At 51.8% G+C, this 20,289-nt stretch overlaps 3 protein-coding genes across 3 annotated transcripts; all 3 read left to right on the top strand.

The window, feature by feature from the left end:
- Positions 1–424: 424 nt before the first annotated feature.
- P170DRAFT_475480 (phospholipid-translocating P-type ATPase domain-containing protein) lies at positions 425–5,140 on the top strand (the record flags this gene model as incomplete). The annotated part of the gene is made up of 4 exons (XM_024853264.1): positions 425–877; positions 962–3,910; positions 3,962–4,191; positions 4,246–5,140. The coding sequence occupies 4 exons, from the start codon at positions 425–427 to the stop codon at positions 5,138–5,140; spliced, it is 4,527 nt and encodes a 1,508-aa protein (XP_024704469.1).
- A 1,187-nt stretch (positions 5,141–6,327) lies between these two features.
- P170DRAFT_357900 (putative tRNA-splicing endonuclease) lies at positions 6,328–13,008 on the top strand (the record flags this gene model as incomplete). The annotated part of the gene is made up of 4 exons (XM_024844249.1): positions 6,328–6,350; positions 6,439–12,625; positions 12,722–12,826; positions 12,904–13,008. The coding sequence occupies 4 exons, from the start codon at positions 6,328–6,330 to the stop codon at positions 13,006–13,008; spliced, it is 6,420 nt and encodes a 2,139-aa protein (XP_024704468.1).
- Positions 13,009–16,904: 3,896 nt separating this feature from the next.
- P170DRAFT_176899 (uncharacterized protein) lies at positions 16,905–19,938 on the top strand. Its single transcript, XM_024842638.1, has 2 exons — positions 16,905–17,903; positions 17,952–19,938. The coding sequence occupies exons 1-2, from the start codon at positions 17,043–17,045 to the stop codon at positions 19,839–19,841; spliced, it is 2,751 nt and encodes a 916-aa protein (XP_024704467.1). The 5' UTR covers positions 16,905–17,042; the 3' UTR covers positions 19,842–19,938.
- Positions 19,939–20,289: the final 351 nt, after the last annotated feature.

Genomic DNA, 20,289 nt, shown 5'->3' with positions numbered 1-20,289 from the left:
CTTTCCGTTGCGTGTTGTGCCTGAGGTTTCGATTGCCACGTCCCTGGAGCTGCACGTCAATTCTCCTATGGTCTAGCTCCCCAATCCTCTGTCTACATCTCGACTTCCCTACCCTTCCGCTCGTTTTGCCATCGTCCCTCCGCCAAACGCTCTCCCGTCTGGCTGCAGCACCCTCGTCCTGCTGTCCCGCCACGACTCTTCAATCGCAATTTCCGCTGTATATATCTCACCTGCCTTGCGCCGCTCCATTCGCCGCTCCGTTGGTCGCCCGAAACTGCCGATTCCATTCATAAAAAGGAGTATACAAGGGAACTGGCTGCCATCGTCGGGGTCCGGCTCGTCGGAGCGGATGCTCTCCCTCCACCGTCTTGAATACAGCACGGTCGCCCATTACATGCCCCCGCGAGGGCCAGATCTAGCCTAAATGGCTTCGGTAAATTTCGGCGCAGACCTGAACGAGCCCGGGACGGAGGCCAGGGAGGTCCCCAGCAACGTCTCGGTGCCGACAAAGCGACAACGATGGGCAACCCAGCGGGTTGGCGGCACCGGAGGCGTGCGGAAACGCGTGTCTATCATGGATCGCCTTCACAAGAGAACGGCTTCGAAGGACGAGAAGCGCAAGTCCACCGCCAGCAATCTTCCTACCGCCGAAAACCCTGACGCCGAGGGCGACTCCGAAGCGAGCACCCGAAGGGTCTACTTCAACATCCCCATCCCGGAGTCCGAACGAGACGAAGATGGCCACCCCAAGGCCGCATATCCCCGGAATAAGATCAGAACGGCCAAATATACCCCTCTATCGTTCGTTCCGAAAAACATCTGGCTGCAGTTTCACAACATTGCAAATATCTATTTCTTGTTTATTATTATCCTTGGTGTATGTTTCGCCCCGTTCTTTCGGTTCGGAAGGAAAGTGAGAGGGGGGAGGCGCAACTCGCTGTGATGCTAATCAATCGTCTAGTTCTTTTCCATCTTCGGTGTCGACACCCCGGCCCTTAACGTCGTCCCGCTGGCTGTTATCGTCGTGGTGACTTCAATCAAAGACGCGATCGAGGATTGGCGGCGAACGGTCATCGATAACGACGTCAACAATTCGCCCGTTTATCGCTTAATTGAGTGGAACAACGTCAATTCGACCGAAGACAATGTCTCTTTGTGGCGTCGGGTTAAGAAAGCGTCTACTCGCGCTACAATCTTTACCTATAGGTTCTTTAAGAGTTTGGCTCAGAAGAAGAGTGGTTCAACCGCTGAAGAGAGCGACCGGCGCGCATCCTTCATGACAACCGTGTCTCCGCGAGCGTCGATGTACTCTCAGCGGGGCGATGGCGAGCCCGTAGACGACGCGATCCAAATGACCCCCGTTTCATCTCCGACACCCGAAGCACGACCAGACTGGCCCCTTCCGGGCGGTGACCACGCTGCCTATCTGCATCCCGACAAGGCTGCGCGGGATAGCATGGCTGTACCGCCTACACCTACCACGCCCCCTCGGAAAGGGGGCAGCGTCGTCGACAAGACGAAGCAGACCCTCGGAAAGGCTCGATTCAAGCGCGACTTCTGGAAAAGCATCCAGGTTGGAGATTTTGTCCGATTGTATAATGGAGATCCCATCCCGGCTGACGTGGTGGTGATGTCCACTTCTGACCCGGACGGCGCCTGTTACGTGGAAACCAAGAGTTTGGATGGCGAGACTAACCTCAAGGTTCGACAAGCTCTAAACTGCGGGCGTCAAGTCCGACACGCCAAAGACTGCGAGAAAGCCGAATTCGTGATCGATAGCGAAGCGCCCCATCCCAATCTGTACGCCTACAACGGTGCGCTGCGATGGGACCAGCGCGATCCGGACTTCGCGGAAGCCCCTCGGAAGGAAATGGTGGAACCGATCACGATCAACAACATGCTCCTGCGTGGTTGCACTCTGCGCAACACCGAATGGGCCCTGGGTGTGGTGGTCTTCACCGGTGATGAAACCAAGATCATGCTGAACTCGGGTGTGACCCCCACCAAGAGACCCCGACTCGCCAAGGACTTGAACTGGAACGTCATTTACAATTTCATTCTCCTGTTTGCCATGTGTCTCATCACCGGTATCGTCAACGGTGTTGCCTGGTCCTCCACCGACAGGTCCCTGAATTACTTCGATTTGGAGCCTTTTGGAGACACACCGGCCATTACTGGCATCATCACGTTTTGGGTGGCTCTTATCTTGTTCCAGAACTTGGTCCCGATCTCGCTCTACATCTCTCTGGAAATCGTTCGTACGATCCAGGCCGTCTTCATCCACAGCGATGTGTTCATGTACTACGAGAAGCTGGACATCTCCTGCGTACCGAAGACTTGGAACATCTCGGACGATGTCGGCCAAATCGAGTACATCTTCTCCGATAAGACGGGTACCCTGACTCAAAACGTCATGGACTTCAAAAAGTGCACGGTTAACGGCGTTTCATACGGCGAAGCCTTTACGGAGGCACAGGTCGGTATGGTACGCCGAGAAGGTGGCGATGCTGATGCTGTGGCCGCTAGCGCTCGGGAAAGAATCGCCAACGATACGGAACGGATGATTCGATTGCTTCGCGGAATCCACGACAATCCTTACCTACATGACGACTCGTTGACCTTCGTCTCTTCTAACTACGTCGCAGATTTGGATGGTCAGTCGGGCGTCGCCCAAAAGAAGGCCAACGAGCACTTCATGCTTGCCCTTGCTGTGTGCCACACTGTTATCACCGAACACACCCCCGGAGACCCTCCACAGATCGAATTCAAAGCGCAGTCGCCCGATGAGGCAGCTTTGGTCAGCACGGCTCGTGACTGTGGTTTCACCCTCCTTGGGAGGGCGAATGACGACCTCCTTCTGAACGTGATGGGCGAAGAACGAACGTATACCGTACTGAACACATTGGAGTTCAACTCGACCAGAAAGCGAATGAGTGCGATCATCCGCATGCCAGACGGCAGTATTCGGCTGTTCTGTAAGGGTGCCGACAGCATCATCTATTCGCGTTTGGCCCCGGGCAAGCAGCAGGATCTGCGAAAGCGAACTGCGGAACATTTGGAAGTCTTCGCTCGTGAAGGTCTGCGGACACTCTGTGTCGCCGATCGGAAACTCAGCGAGGAGGAGTATCGTGCATGGAGCAAGGAGCACGACATTGCCGCTGCTGCGCTCACGGATCGTGAGGAGAAGCTGGAGCAAGTGGCGAGTGAGATCGAACAAGATCTCATGCTTATTGGTGGCACTGCGATTGAGGATCGACTTCAGGACGGTGTCCCTGATACCATCTCTCTCCTCGCAGACGCCGGTATCAAACTCTGGGTTCTTACTGGTGACAAGCTCGAAACTGCCATCAACATTGGCTTTTCCTGCAATCTTCTCGATAACGACATGGAATTGATTGTTTTCAATGTTCCCGAATCCGAGCCACAACGTGCAGCTCAGGAACTCGAAAAGCAGCTGCAGAAATTTGGGTTAACCGGTTCTGACGAAGAGTTGGTTGCGGCTCGCGAGGATCATTCAGCACCCGCCCCGACCCATGCCGTTGTCATCGACGGCGAGACGCTCAAGCTTATGCTTGATGATACGTTGAAGCAGAAATTTCTTCTCCTGTGTAAGCAGTGCAAGTCTATTCTCTGCTGTCGTGTCAGTCCTGCCCAGAAAGCTGCCGTCGTGCGCATGGTGAGGAACGGTCTCAACATCATGGCACTGTCCATTGGTGATGGTGCCAACGATGTTGCTATGATCCAGGAGGCCGATGTCGGTGTTGGTATTATCGGAGAGGAAGGTAGCCAGGCGGCCATGTCGTCTGATTATGCTATCGGACAATTTCGGTTCTTACAGCGACTCATTCTTGTCCATGGAAGATACTCCTATCGCCGCATGGGTGAATGTATCGCGAATTTCTTCTACAAGGTACGTTTACGTTTGAAATCACTCACATCGATTCTTTCTCACATTGATTAGAACTTGGTCTGGACAATCGCGCTCTTCTGGTACTCGCTCTACAACGACTTCGACGGCTCGTATCTTGTCGACTATACATACATCGTCTTGGTCAACGTCGCCTTCACGTCATTGCCTGTCATTCTGATGGGAATCTTTGACCAGGACGTCGATGACAAGGTTTCTCTTGCCATTCCACAGCTGTATATGAGAGGCATTGAGCGAAAGGAATGGTCGCAGTTTAAATTTTGGTAAGCAAATGATCTGTGCTTATATTATCGTGCGGCTGCACTAACACACTGCAGGATGTACATGGGCGATGGTTTGTACCAGTCAATCATTTGTTTCTTCATGCCGTATCTTCTGTACAGCCCCGCAAACTTCGTGCATGCCGACGGAAGAGATATCAGCGACCGGACGAGAATGGGTGTTCTCGTCGCCACTAGCGCAGTCATTGCCAGCAACACCTACATCATGCTGAACCAATATCGGTGGGATTGGCTGACGGTGTTGATCAATGTCATCAGTTCGCTGCTGATCTTCCTTTGGACCGGTATCTATTCTTCCATCTCCGCGTCAGCCCAGTTCTACGGGGCTGCGTCACAGGTATACAGTGCGTTGTCTTTCTGGACGGTGCTTCTCATTACCGTCATCATCTGCCTTCTACCGCGATTCGCCATCAAATCATTCCAAAAGGTGTTCTTCCCTCGTGATGTGGACATCATTCGTGAGCAGATTACCTTGGGCAAATTCAAGTACTTGGACCAGTACGAGGCATTTGTCCCCCCGCAGAGTAAGGCTCCCTCCGGCGGTTTCAGCGACGAATCTGCTGCCTCTTCAGATTTGGGTAAACCAATCCAACCTAGTATGAAGCAGGATCCCTTTTCAGATGACCAGCAGATCTACACGCCCTCGGTCGCTCCCACGTCACATACACATAACCCGCGAAGTCAAAACGGTAGCAATGGGACGAATTATGCCTCCAGCCTCGACACCACTCAACACTACCACCCCCAATCGGTGGATTACGTCCGAACCTCGGCTGAGCGTACACGGCATTCTTTTGATCGAGTCCAACCTGAATACGGGACCACCCATGATCTTTCACGTGTGGAATCGTCACTGACGGGGGTTCATGAACCTCAAAGTCCCCACAGTCCACTCAAAGGGCCCTACGATCCGCCCACCCATGCCGTATAAAAACCCCCTTGCCTCTTGTTTTAATATGTCAGCCCCCGATTGATTACCTCTGTCCTTACGACCATGTCGGCTTCTTTCTCATTTTCTCTTTTCTCTAATTGCCGCTGCATCTGATCTGTTCTATTTTGTATGACGAGTAATCTCCTTGTTTTACTGGAGCCCCGTTGTCTACTTATTCCCCGATAGAAGGCGTTCGGTATACAAATTTGGTTGGTGATTGGCGCACATCTTTTTTTTCTTTGCTTCCCCCCTCGAAGTGTTTACTTCATCCACCTTTGCTTTCTGCCCTCTCTTACATTTACATTCTGGCGTACTCCTGCCTGTCTCTTTCTTGTACAAAAGCATCTCTGTGAATGCGCATTCTCTCATCTTTTCTTATATCCGTCCTTTCTTTCTTTTTCTTTCTCTTGTTTGCTTTTCATATAATAATCTCGAGTTGCTCTACAGCTCATGGAGGTTCTTAGTGCTTCGAAAGCCAGCACATGAAATGAGGTTATGTGGGGAGGAGATTTACGGGTCTTTACGTGTTCTATTGGAAACCTCAATGAATTGACTATTGATGCGGAAGTAACTCCGAAACGGATTGTAGATGAGTTCAGTAAATCCCAGGTAGATGGTTTCAATATCAGTGTGACTTGGCTCCGGAGTAACACCACAGCAAATGGTAAACGCGTCTCGGCGCGTAAAGTGGCCGTTCGGCGTGATTCACCGCCTTGGTCTCCCAGCCAATCATCACCCCCTAACTGCCCGTGCTAATTTCCATACTCTTTGTATTGCCCGTCGCTCCGACGCTCTCTTTCTTCACCTGCTTTCAATTCCTTTGTGCCTCTCAAGCTGTAGGGGGCCTTAGGGTGAACCTTACTCTTTATCTTCTTTTGTCTGGTACCGAACAGGCATTGCTCACCTTACTGCATTAAACTTACATCGCTTTTCCCTGTTCCATCCATGGTGGCGGCTTGCATTCGAAAAGTGAAGCTTCAGTTCGTCTCCTCCCACCGTTGGCCATGATCATATTGGGTCGGTGACCACACTTCATAGCTGCATGATCTGATTGCATTGATAGTGGACAAGACTATTGTGAACTTTGAGTCAAAGAATAATTTCGTGTCTGGTTGGAAGAGGGATGCCGTGATCTCTCGTTTGCTGCGACAACACACTGCAAATCACCACAGGTTGGAACCGACGCCATGGAGTTTATGAACATTATTGGGTAAGTCTTACACTATCTGGCGATACTGCTCCTATTTTGTCTTCCTTCTCTCTAGACAGCAACAGTCGAGTGACCGTATTTCTTGTAGCGAGCTCCAGGCCCTCCCCGACAGCGTCCACATCCTATGCCCGCGACAACATGACGACGACCACGGACGATATGACGATCCTAACGAGGTTGACGAATCGGGGAAGACTATGGCGGATCGGATAACGGCAGCGAACACACGCAAAGAGAAGTTCCTCTCAAGTATGCGCCTCTTGGCCTACAGCCAGGAAGAGGTCGAGGAGTTGCAGAATTGGATCTGGCGCAAATTGGACGACTCGCTCGAGAAATGCGACCTCTGCATCAAGAAATATTACACGGGGAAAATCTGGTTGATGGAGCATCTGAAAGAGAATCACGATGACGAGGATATCGAACGATTCGCGCGCATGCTGGACGAATGGGATATTAAACGGATAACGAGGAATTTGACGACGGCGACGGATAGGCTGAAATCTGTGCCCCCACAAGAAATCGGACTTCATGTCTTGGACCGGGCGTCGCTGCTGTCGATTTTTGAGACCTTGAGTTGCGACGCCATGCTCCGCAATGATGCGCTTTTGCAGGAGCATTTCGACGAGCCCTTTCGGCTTATCCAAACTAAGCGAACTTTGAAGGTGTCGGACTATATTCCTGCCGTGACGCGCTTCCTGTTCGACCCCAACCAAGGCCGTAGCTATTGGGCTATCAGCTCGTGGATGCGGTATTCGCGGCCCCCTTCGGCTATGGAGTTTGATTGGGCGATTAAGGAGGGGTTGCTAGATGCACTACGGATGGCGTCTCAGCAGCCCTCCCAGGTGGCCGTGATACAGAGACTCTGGCGTGGAATGCAGCTGGTCGTCAAACGCCTGGATAAGGACCAAATTACTCATCATTTGCGCGCCCTCGAGATCGATCCCTGCCGCCTTTCCGTGGACCATCTCGGAATCCAGTCACCGGGGCTAAGATTCCTGTTGAACACGATTCAGATCTTTTTGGAAAAAGCCCCGGGAGACTTTTGGGACGCCATGCAAACAATATCCCCGCAGGCTCTCATTGAGCTTGTTTTCTACAACCCCCAGGTGGACGCCTTCTTGATGCAGACCACCGAAGGCGAACCCTACGAAAAGTCCGCCATGAAGGATATGCTGTCATGGGTTACCCCATTTATGCTTTCGCTGAAGGGTGCGCATCAGCCATCGGCGTGTAGGTCTTTGGTATATCAGCTTCTTGATCGCCTGCAGGACTCGCGCTTCCCCAAACTAGCCAGGTATCATTGCTTCCACGTCGGATTGATAAGTTTGCTCCATACTCTACGCCGCTTTACTGACCACGAGTCCTCGAGAGGGTCCGTGGCGCGTATTGTTTTGTCTGAGACATTGGGAGTTGTGGGAGCAAACATCAGTACGATCCTAAACCCCCCTAAATTTGATGTAGAGCAAGGGCGGCAGCAGGAGATATCGACACTTTGTATGGATGTCATCCGGAATACTTTGGCTCTTGAGTGCCAGTCTCTTAAGAGTGATTACGAAGTCATTCTGCGGCAGAACACTCTCCAGCACGGGGTCAGTACATATTCGGCCACCATCTGGGATGCGGTAGTAGGCCATCTCCATGAAGACAACCTGCCTCTCTCCACGTCAGCTCTTCTCGGCATACTGCCACTGGTTGGCCTGGAGAAGTTCCCTACGAGGGGCGATGCGAACCAGGAAAAAACCCACTTCAACGTGATTTATGGCCACCTCACTCACTTGTCGTGTCAAATAATCGAACGCCTGGCGGACTTTAAACCTGAGCATCTTGACGAACTCTTCAAGAGCCAGGACACGAGCAGCGCTCTGATTTCCGCACTCTTTGCCGCCGATCTAAACACCTACCAAGCTGCTGTTGATCTCATCAAGAACGTCAGCGGTCAGTCCGCCAGAAGAGACGCGATTTCCCATCTTCTACAGGCTTTCTTCACGACCACGATGTACGGCCTCAGTTGGTCCTTCCGCCGGATATCGAATATGAAAACATTTGCTTCTGCTCCTCGAATGTTACATACAGGAACGGACATCGTGGATATTCTTTGTGATAGCCAGAATGGCATGCTTCGAACTCGAAAACTTGCTGATCGGAGGGAAGTTCTCTCTCTGCAGAAGCTCTGGGAATACTTATGGCAGGCCTTGACCACCATATTTGACCAGACAGAGTCATGGCATCTTCGAGGTAACGACCGATCTGTGATGTTGGAGTTCTGTCGCGATAGCATCCAGTTTGCCGATTTGCTATTTGATCAGTATGGCGTCTTCCTAAGTGCTGTTGGCGATGCAGACCCAAATATGGAGGCCTCCGCGCGTGAGAATTTCCTCAAATCTCCAAGCACGACAATGAGCGCAATGGTTAGATGGCTTCGACTCAAGGATGAATACCTAGCCACCACCCTAGTGGGGCTGGTTTCCAAGCTCCTTCGCCGCCTAGGCGAACTCAGCGTAACAGCAATCAAAGATGATGCTCTGCGATTTATCGAAAGTGTCGCAGTCACTTCGACTACGAAGACCATCTTGACTTTGCGTGAGAAGGCAGAACTTGTTCGGGCGTTAGAGGCATACTATAAGAAACCCGTAGTAACCGCGTCGACTGCTAGTTTCAAGAAGCAGAGCAGCATTACTGCATTTGCCAAGCCATCAGAGGGTTCGGGCACTTCTAGCCCTTCGAGGACCCCAGATGAGTTCGACGACAACGTTCCAGATGATATCCTGATGCAGTTGTCTCGATCTGTCGAGCTCAATAAGGCAAGGGTGGCCGCAGAGGCCAAAAAGAAGGCTGAGAAAGCCAAGACACTTCCTGCGATTCCTAAACCTATTCCAGCACCCGCACCTGCAACCCCTGTTGTGAGCGTTCAGTCTTTCCGTGAAAAGCGAGAGAAAGAGCGAGAAGCGAAGAAGAAGCGCGACCTGGCGGAGCTGGCACGGTATAAGAAGAATCTCGCCGCGTCTGGTGTTGGTGAGCAGACTGCCGAACAGGGATCTGGATTGAGTGGAATCGGGGTCAAGGGTAAAGATCATAGCCATGGGGCTGTTGATAGTATGATGGTCTCCTCTGGATCGGAATCCGACTCGGAAAGCGAAGACGAGCTCGACAAGGAGCTCTTTGGCGCGAAATCGAAATCCAAACCCGACGCCGTCAGGGCTTACGAGGAGGGCAAACGCTTGGCGTTTAAGCATCAGGGCCCGGTCAAGAAGGTCCGGCAAGTGCGCTCTGCAAAGGACATGCGAGCGCGGTTGGCACCGGACCTTTCCTCACTGCATCGGACTATCCTTGCCTGGGACTTTTTCGCCAACGGCGACCTACCGCCGAATTCTGGACGGACCGATTACAGCTTGGTTTCCAATGCATTCAGGGATCCTATTGAGTATCAGAAGACATTTGAGCCTCTTTTGATCCTGGAAGCTTGGCAGGGATTCCAGTCATCGAAGGAAGAGAATTCGTTCAAAACGTTTGAAATCAAGGTCGCCACCCGCCTGTCTGTGGATTCGTTTGTCGAAGTTAGCACGGTTCTACCGGCCATGGAGGCTAAGGACTACGGTCTAGGCGAGGCAGACATCGTTCTTCTGTCAAAGGCAGAGGCCCCGACCTCGAACCCTTCCTCTCCCCACTGCCTGGCTAGGGTTTCCGGGATCAACAGGAAGAAGGGCACCGTCGAAGTATCTTACCGAGTCAACCCTGGCCACTCCTTCATCAATGCCCTTTCCCCGGGTGCAACAATCTTTGGGGCCAAAATCACATCGTTAACGCCGCTTGAGCGTGAGTACGGTGCACTTATGGCCGTCCAATACTATGATCTCTGCGAAGAAATCGTGAAGGCCAAGCCATCGCCCCTTCTGAACTACTCCGATGCAAGCCTAAAGCCCCTCGCCGATAATTACAACGTGAATTCGGCTCAAGCCAAGGCAATCAAGTCCGCTCTGGACAACGATGCTTTCACCCTCATTCAAGGTCCTCCGGGTTCCGGAAAAACAAAGACTATCGTTGCCCTTGTGGGTGCTCTCCTAACCAATGTCCTCGGCGAACAAGGCGTAGCAATCTCACGACCTACCGCCATCCGCGGCGCACGACCTCCAGCAAGGACAACCACGTCGAAAAAGTTACTTGTGTGCGCGCCCAGTAATGCTGCCGTTGACGAATTGGTCATGCGATTTAAGGATGGCGTGAAAACGGCGCAAGGGCGGCACGAGAAGTTGTCGGTTATCCGTTTGGGAAGAAGCGATGCTATCAATACGAATGTCCTTGATGTAACCCTGGATGAGCTTGTGAATGCGAGATTGAGCCAGAACTCACGCAAGGACTCCGGCGAAGTCGACCTCCAGAAAATCTACATGGAGCACAAGTCCGCTGATACCGCCTTCAAGGAAACTCGCTCGAGACTCGATCAGTGCAGAGCACAGGGTCTTCCTATTCCTGCGGAGCTGGAACGGGAATTCGATTTGCTCAAGAAGAAGAAAACTCAGCTGAGCCAGCAAATCGACGATGCCCGAGACAAGAACCATTCGGCGGCGCGTGATGCCGACTTGAATCGGCGACGGATCCAACAGGAGATCATCGACGGCGCTCACGTTATCTGTGCGACACTAAGTGGAAGTGGTCACGAAATGTTCCAAAATCTGAGTATCGAATTTGAGACGGTTGTTATCGATGAGGCGGCACAGTCGATTGAATTGAGTGCCCTCATCCCGCTGAAGTACGGTTGTTCTAAATGTATCCTGGTCGGTGATCCCAAACAGTTGCCTCCTACTGTTTTGTCGACCGTCGCCTCGAAGTTCCAGTACGAACAAAGTTTGTTCGTGCGAATGCAGACCAACCACCCACGGGACGTGCATCTTTTGGATATCCAGTATCGTATGCACCCGCAAATCAGTGCTTTCCCGAGCGCTACCTTTTACGACGGCAAACTGCAGGATGGTCCGGACATGGGCAAGCTTCGGACGCGTCCGTGGCACCAAAGCCAGCTTCTCAGTCCGTACCGTTTCTTCGATGTGCAGGGTCTTCATCAGAGTGCAGCCAGGGGACACTCCCTGGTGAACTTGGCAGAATTGAGGGTAGCAATGCAATTATACGAACGTCTGATGAGCGACTTCCGGGGCTTCGATTTTACTGGAAAGATTGGTATCATCACGCCCTACAAGGGTCAACTGAGGGAGTTGAAAACGCATTTTGCCGCCAGGTACGGCAATTCCATCTTCAACATGATCGATTTCAACACCACAGACGCTTTCCAGGGTCGAGAGAGTGAGGTCATCATATTCTCCTGCGTTCGATCGTCTACGAAAGGAATCGGTTTCTTGTCCGATATCCGTCGTATGAACGTCGGTTTGACGCGTGCCAAGTCGTCTCTCTGGGTTCTCGGTAACTCCCAGTCTCTGGTGCAGGGTGAGTTTTGGAATAAGTTGATCAAGGATGCCCGCCGAAGAAACGTCTACACGGACGGCGACGTCCTGAAGATACTTCAACAACCTCAGTTCACCGGCTATACCAACGTTGAGATGACGGACATTGATGCCCCGGGGTCTAAACCTCCTTCTCGGCCGGCGTCGGTCGGATCTGTCTCTCGACCATCCTCCGTCTCTCTTGATAACCTTCCCTCTGACTCTCCTTCCGTGTCTGCCTCTGGGAAAGGCACCCCACCAATGCCAATTCCGGACGGGCCCTCAGGAGGCCACAATGGCTTGGATGAAACTCGCATGTGCGGGTACTGTGGAAGCTTTTCCCATATGACTCACAACTGCGACAATATGGAGGTAAAGGAGACAACCCAAAGCACGTGTTTCAGATGCAGGCAGACTGGGCATACACGTATCACGTGTACGGCAGAGCGATGTGTGGAATGTGGCCAAATCGGACATCTCGCCCATGCCTGCAAAGCGGCCAGGCGTCTGTCAAAATTTGAGAAAGGGAAAATTATGCGCGAGGAGAGCAGCCTTGCTCACATGCAGAAGCAGAGGACGGAACGCCAGCGTGCCAAGCAACTCGGGGGACATGACCCTAAGGTTCCGTCCATCCAGGTGACCACGGGCTCGGACAATGATAAATCGGTCGAGCCGGGTAAATTGGATCCCAACAAGGGCTCGATCAAGCGCAAACGCCCCAATTCTCCACCCACCGGTGCTCCGACTGGTCCCAAACGCAGGGGCGATCCGAATGCTCCGCCGAATGCCCCTAAGGGTCCACGGCGTGGCAAGCTCGATGCCAATATTCCAACCAAGCCTGAGGTATGTATCCCCTTTTGGCATCCTTTTCTGGGCTGTCGGAACGATCTTGACCCGCGTTCCACATTAAATTGGCTTCTGAACTAATGAATCCCACAGGGCCTGATCAAGCCGTCTCGGGATGGCCCGGCATATGCCCCTATCAAGCATAATAACCCTCCAAGCGGCCCGGACGCAGGCTCCGCAGGCTCTGCAGCAGCGAATGTATGTTCGAATTACTCCGCAACTTGGCTTCCACATGGTCTCTTTGGTGAGGTCTTACTGACTCGTACCTTACGTAGGTTCCACGACCGCCACCACGCCCTGGAAACGGAGTAAAACCTCCCCCTCCTATGCGGCGCAAGAAGAAAGATGCCGATCCTTTTATTAGGCCGAAGAGAAGGTAGATGGCTGTTCGTCTGCCGCTGTGGCACCGGACATATTGTATCTTTTTTTCTCCTGAGTTGCACGTCCATCCCAAGGACCTGTCATACACTCCTGGGAGGTCGGATGGCTTTTGCATGACACCCCAGTCTTTTGCATGCATTTGAGCGTCTCGGATCATTGATTTGAGATTCTCTATGTCTGTTTTATCTCCTTTTCACTGCTCTTGCTGCCTTTTTGCTTCCTTCTATGTCATACTATCTTCGTGTGTTTCCTGTATCTTTTTTACGCATAACCTTCTTTTTGGTCAACAGGTCTAAGGCTTTACAAGCAAGGCTGCGATTTCTTTCTAGAGACCAGACGAAAAAGCATTGCGAGGCGTTTTTTTTTTCTGTTGGTGACTTAGATTCTTCATCTTCTGCGATATGCATTGTGGAAGGGGAGGGAATTTTTAGACGGCTGAGGTGGTACAGGAGGCTTTTTACTTTCTGTTTGTTTGTTTGGAACAAAGGATAAACGAATTCCAATTTCAATTGGGTGTGTTATTAAACTTTTGGCGACACATACATACATGTTCCGTACAATATCAGGTCCGGCCATTCTCATTGCTAGTCCGGCAAAGGGGATGGGGATGGAGCAAGGACGAGAACGAGGGATGGGTTTTCTTGGCCTATCGATGCATACTTGTGCATACATATGATATGATGTGCTTGTCTTACTACGATTGTGAATGGAACTGGCCAATGACCACTAGCAGTCGAGTTTTCTTCCTTTCTTCCTTCCTTTTCTTTTCTTTTCCTTTTCCCCTTATCATTGGGAGGTTGGCACTGGGCTCATGCTCATGCAAGCCCTAATTCTAATCACAATAATGTGACAGGCACGCAGGCAACAAAGTACCTACCTACCAGCCCAGCTAGTAGCTACTTAGTTACATAATTAGGGTCTAAATTAAAATAACCACAATTCCATTAACTAACTGTTTGGTCTTATTGTGCGTCCGAGGGACAATCAACTGCAGGTGAGATTAAGACACCGTCTGACCGCAATGCGCATTGTTCGAGGAGAGGAAACTAAGGTAGCTACCAAGAGAGACTTAGACCTAGACTAGACTAGACTCGCTAGAGTTTCCAAGGGGCAAGTGAGCAAGCAAACAAAAGCAAAGCTGTCGTGTCACTTTGTCATCGATCTCGGAACTCGAAATCGCGATTAGCCTATCGTACAATTTCATTAGTTAGTCGGTTGGCTAATGAATTAATAAATCATACGACGTGACACCGCACGACTCCAATCGATCGATAGTAGGCGGACAGTCGCTGCCTACCCTAGGTGATATTCAATAGTATCCGTATCTATCTGTAGATGCCTGCTGTGTATATGCGTATGTTGTGGGTGGGGATGTCGTAGTCGTAGGACACGATTTATTGACGGGTCGCACCGGCATTGGCGTGGAGCACTGGCAGTCAACGAGTGCCATGTCATGTCAAAGAAAAAGACGCGCAAAGGCAAATGCAAAGAGGACGAACGATGATAAGATCGAAATTCGAGCCCATTCCACCGATGGGTGGATGGATCATGGCAGATCTCTGGGTTCTCTGCACTTCCAGCACGTACTAGGACCTGTCATGTCGATTGCCGTCGCATCGGACGGCGATGGCGATTCCCGGGAAAAATCGATTGGAGGATCGAACCTTTCTTCAGAACGGTTACACATGTATGTCATCGGAGAAAAATGGGGTCGATGGGGATTGCGAGGTATACGCTGCATGAACGACAGAATGGAACATGTATGCTAGCTATGCGGTGCTGCGGTTTTTGTGGATAGCGACAGCGAACCCTGCTGGGAAGATCCCTCTTTCTTTCGCTCTTCTTTCTCTCTTTCTGCGTAATCCTCTCTGCTTCTGCTCCCTATCTTCTCTTCTGTTCTCTCTTCTGCGTTCTGTTCTGCGATCTGCAAGGGGTGGCAAGAGGAAGGGTGTGGACCTGGGCAGGTTGGAGTGGGTGAGTTCGTCGCGTCTCCTATTCTATTCTATCCTGTTTTATTTTATTTTAGTTGTTTTTTTATTGTCTACGGAGTTACAGTTCGCTAGTTTTTTCATTGTTATTTTATTTTCTTTTATTTTCTGTTCTTCTCATGCGGCATGCGGCAAACTCCCCTACAGTAGTTCTCTCTCCCTGCTGCTTCCTTCGTGCCACTCCTTGCCTGGAGACCCCTTGGGCGCGTGGTGACGCTGCATCAGATCTCTGACACGAGATTTTGAGGGAATGTGACAGCACAGGGGCATCGAGCATGGAAACATGGCGTTTGCCGCGCCATGTCTCTCCCTACATTTCGTGTATCTCAGGGGGTCGATCTTAGTGTTGGTTCCTACGAAGTACGGCGTGAGTTTAGTTATCTGTTGGGTCTAGAGAATGGGGATAGTTGGATGGAACGGTTAATAACCTAATATTCGATTTGAATCTGTTATCGCCTTCTTTATACTCCGGGAATTAGGGTAAGTCAGGACGCCGCATTGGGAGGCGGCGGTAAGGCTCGATTTGTGACTCGTCCATTTCCTTCTTTCTTCCACCTCCTCTCATCATCCGCTCCACTCGCCATCCCATCTATCACATTGCCATGATTGTCGGACCTGCATCGCTCCCCTTGCCACTAGTTCGGTAGGTTTGCTTTTCTGGCTCTTTCGACTTTCTTCCTCTCGCGCTCCACTCGCGTCCTTACTTTGGTCGATGTCCAGTACTTACGTGCCCTCAGTGCCACCGACTGTCCGTCTGATCAGAGTCCGAGTTGATACCTCACATTTTCTGCGTCATCGCCTTTTCTTTCACAGCTCTGTCCTCAGGGGATGGATTCTTCGATCATTCCACCTTCAGCCCCTCCAGCTGGTCTTCGAAAAAAGGGCGAGGCCATCCCTTGCGTGTAACGGTTCTTTGGGGGTCCCCTGTGCCTGAAATAGGAGCCGAAAAGATAGGCGCGACGTCACACAAGACCGTAAATAATGCCGATCTAGGTTTCCCATATTCGGGACCGAGCCAAGCTTCCCTTTGTGCTGAGCTCAGTAGTGGGAGCTCCGTCAAGCTAGGGCTGGAAGTATTGAGCGAAATCCTCGCCAGAAACCAACGGCAATGACTCCAATTGGGAACAGTCGATGCGAGTGGGCGCAGACCAAAAAAAGAAAACCCGCGACTACTGCAGCCATGACAGGGGGCCCCTTCTTTCCGAGCAAATAGTCCCTCCCAGCTGGATGGAGCCCGCCGGTCTGTCATTTGTGGCATCTTGAATCCCGATCGAACCGCTGGCACGGACGGGATCGTCCTCGCTCAACGTTTCTTTCTTTTCTTTTGGGATTTTTTTTATTTGGATTATTGGACTTTTTTTCTTCTTTCCCTCCATCCCTATTCTGGCCGCGAAAGGGTCCACTAGCCTTGCTTGCCGCCATCTCCCTGTTGGAGGTTTTCTCTCCTCTCTTGGCCCTTGGATGCCGATGAATCCTGGCATGGTGGCATAGCACTACTTAGATCTAACTCTATCTCTTGAATTATCGAGAACGAGGACCGCTCTTCATTCGACGATGCATCTGCTCTGCATTCCACCCGTCTGTCACGCCCGGGATGGATGTACCCAGTTATGTAGGAGCGTGACAGGTCGAGATTCGACGTCTTCCTTCTTAAACTCGATGAATTCTTGTTCTCCCTCGGTTTCGTTTTCTTTGTAGTTACTTTTTTTTCTATCACAATTCCCACGGTAGTACCTTTTCCTTTGAGTTCCTGTACATACATGAGACATAACTCTTGTTTCTCCCTAGCTTACCTTTGTCGTCTCCTATTTACTTCTTTTACTTGTCTACCCTCTTACACGATCAACTTGATGCAACCTACTACCTTCGAGGATAACGCCATCCTATTGCAAAACGTTTAATATCACGATCACCCTCCTTTCGCCTCCTTCGCATCTCCTTCCTCTCCCCCTATACCTACACACCGACCCTCACCGCTGTCGATGCGCACGTCTCGTATCCAGCGCGGGCCTGCTTGAATCCGACCATTCCAGCCCAGCCCCCTTATGCAGCATCGGAGCGAGCTGCATGATAACCTAGTTGCCCCCGGTCCAATCGTTCCCACCTGTCGGCCTAGCTCGCAGCTATCTAGGCGAGCATACCGCAGCATGTCCGCCCTTTCGAGTGGAGACCCTCAGCGTCCCGAAACGCCTGATAGTCGCATGAGAGGCGAGAACGTCCCCGAGCTCGTGCAATTGTTCCAAGCCCAGAACTCGTCCCCCAATGGGAATATCCAAGCCTCGGGGGCTCGCGATTTCCTGAAGGCTGGCCATCGGCGCTTGCGACAGCTCGCTCAGCGCCAGAAGAAACCAGTGGACCCCAAGGTAAAGGCTGAGGAAGCATCCAAGCAATTGCTGGCGCTGCAAAACGCGGGCTTCCTTCCCCCTCCGAGACCGAAAAGATCGGAGGCCAAGCAGAGTCTGGACTCGACTGTGTCGAGCTCGAATCTGAGCTTCAAGTCTAGTTCACGGCGGGATGTGGAGCGCATTGGACAGCCATGGCTGGATGATCCGTTGGAGAAGATGGATACGCGTGGAACAAAGGACAGTCAGTTGTCTTCGATTGATATCAGAGATCTAACCTCGTTGGTTGAGGCTTCGGTCTCGTTTTCTCACCATGAGGATGGAAACTTTCCGCCTTATCAACCAATGATAGAGTCAAGCAGTATTGCAGGTGATGAGTATACTCACAAGCAATACGATGCTGGTGGCCCTGGTTTACAAAATAAAATGCTGGAGAATGGGGAGCTGCAGAAACATGAAACAGAAGCTCCTCCCAAGACTCCTAGCACAGAGCAGGCTGCCGGCTCTGATTCCAAGGCATCGTCTGTCGCGCCGGATGCCGGTGCTTCGGATGACAGTCGCCAAGTGAGTGTTTTTCTCTCTCGGTCAAAATGCAGACTAATTGACTGTAAGCAGTCAAGCACTGAGCAGACTCGTGATTCCAAGCCAGCCGAGTGCAAAGATGCGCCGGTAAAGTCCGCGCGCAACTCAACCTCGTCCAGCGTATCGACGTCGTCACAGACCCCGGCGCACACGCTGAAACTCTTCCCTGATCCGATGCCTCCACGGGTCTCAAGCAAAGGAGCCTGGCGCATATCGAACGGCCGTCCCCCAAACAGGCCTCTCCCAGTGACTCCGGAAAACCGTGAAATCCGGCCAGAGGACAAGCCATCCACAGCCAAATCTGGCGGCGACAACCAAAAACTCTCGTCTAACAACACCCCGATCACAAAATCCTACAACAATGATTCGAGCGGCTCGAGCCCTGACTCATTAGCACTACCTCACAATCTGACTGAACTTTCGGCCGCCAGTCCAATCCATGAGAAGTTTCCCCGTCCGTTAACGAATCGTCGTCCCGCGTCCCTGCCACTGGGTGCGATCAATGCATTTCCTCTCCCAGCGCCCATGCGACCACTGCCTTCTCTCCCGGAGCCAGTCCCTGGCATTCATGCGGGTCGGGACAAGAAGAAAGCCAGTGGGAACCGTACGTCCCAAACTAAGTCCAATAACTCGGATCCTCGATCGTCGGGCGAAATCTCAGGGACCAGCTCCAAGGAGACTGGTGTCTACCCTGACGCTCTGTCTGGGGCGAAAGAGAACAAAGACCCAGCTGCTATCATGCAAAATGGCGCATCCAAGACCTCTCCTTCAAAACACTCCGACTCTAAAGAGGTGGTGATTACCGGACCCAGTCGAGCGGAGAGGGTGCGGGCCTTGAAGATGAAGGATATGTCTGCCAGTCGCCTCTACCTCAAGGGTGGAGAAAAGGCTTCCAAAGAGGACCAATCCTCCAAGTCCTCGCGATCTCACACAGAGTCGTCGCAGCCAGCTAGCGGAGGATCCATTGATTCTCGACTGAGTGAGGCCAATTCTCTTTCGCCGCCACTCTCTCCTTTGCTTTCCAAACCACTCAGTTTCCCTGTCAGCAAGCACATCTCAGGCAAACGCTCCTGCAGCTCACCTGTTTACTCGAGCGGAAGTGATAAACCCACTTCGCTACCCGGATCCAACCGAGACTCACGAGTAAGTCGAAGCAGCAGCGCACAGAGTGCAGATGTGATCCACGAGGACTTGCCAATCGGGCAGAGTCCACCGGATCGCGCCGAAAGCCCTCTTCCTTCCTCCGAGGACGAATGTATCGGCGTCAGCTCGCACAAGGACCACCAGTCGCGTCCACACCCCTCGCATCGACAGACTAGACCGGCTCCCCTCTCCATCGGCGACCATGCCACCCAGCGCGCACGGCACTCCAAGAAGCTTCTACATGAATCTATCGGTCCGTCGACTCCCCGGACTCGCAGGAGCCGCGGTGTCGAGAAGCTATCGCCGCAGTCACAGTTTTCTCAGAGCACCTTTTACTCTCAGGACTCGCGGGGCAGTCGGCATCGTGCGTATGCCTTGAATCTGGAAGGACGTATCGCGCATCTTGAGCGCCAAAACACGATTCTCCAGGCAGCTCTCCTGGCCGCTCTGGATGTCGGCGTCAAGCCGAACCTCGAGGCTCTCCTTGGAGGCTCGAGCACCTCGTCTGCGTCCGGCACCGGGCGGACTTACTCGTCCACGACCAATTCATCCAGCGTAGAGGAGCTCCCTCGACGGAGCAAGACCAAAGAACAATCCTGCTATCGTCAGGAAAGCTGGATCGCCAGTCCCGGGTCCAGTCGACGCGATAGCTACGGGTCCTCAGACGACAGCACCAATGTCCGCGAGTTAGAAGACATGATCGAGGACTTCGACTTTGACTGGATCTTGGATAAGGATAAGCCTGGCTCTGAGAGACACCCGTTGGGGCGCAATTAATCTTTTTTTCTTCTTCTCGTCGTTCTTACATTCATTTTTTGCATTATTTCCTGGGCGGCTACTTGACTGAAAATACTTTCTCTTTTATCGTGCACACATTCTTTTCCTTTCCTTGCTGTGTTTTTATCTGCATGCTTTCTATGCATCTGTTTGGTTGATTCGAGGGTGGCCATATCCAACTTCCACTTTCGTGTATGAATCTAATTTCCTTGGGTTTCTGGTGTCTGCATCTCCTGGAGAGTCATTCGTTTTCTCTGGGGGTCTTGGTTTTGGGCTTTTCCTTTCGTGCCGCTGCATTTGTTGTTTTGTTGACGATACCATTGTGCTTGTGCTTTGCGGGTTGGAGTGTATATAGGATAATATGTACTCGATTTAATTACCACGTCGGTGGGAGAAATATATATGAATAAAAGGACGCCGAATGACGAATCCTCTCAGAGTACTAGTT

This window comes from Aspergillus steynii (assembly GCF_002849105.1).
Source record: "Aspergillus steynii IBT 23096 chromosome Unknown P170scaffold_4, whole genome shotgun sequence".
NCBI classification, from domain to species: domain Eukaryota; kingdom Fungi; phylum Ascomycota; class Eurotiomycetes; order Eurotiales; family Aspergillaceae; genus Aspergillus; species Aspergillus steynii.
The sequence above is the reverse complement of the archived record's forward strand: the minus strand, read 5'-3'. Positions and strand labels throughout refer to the sequence as shown.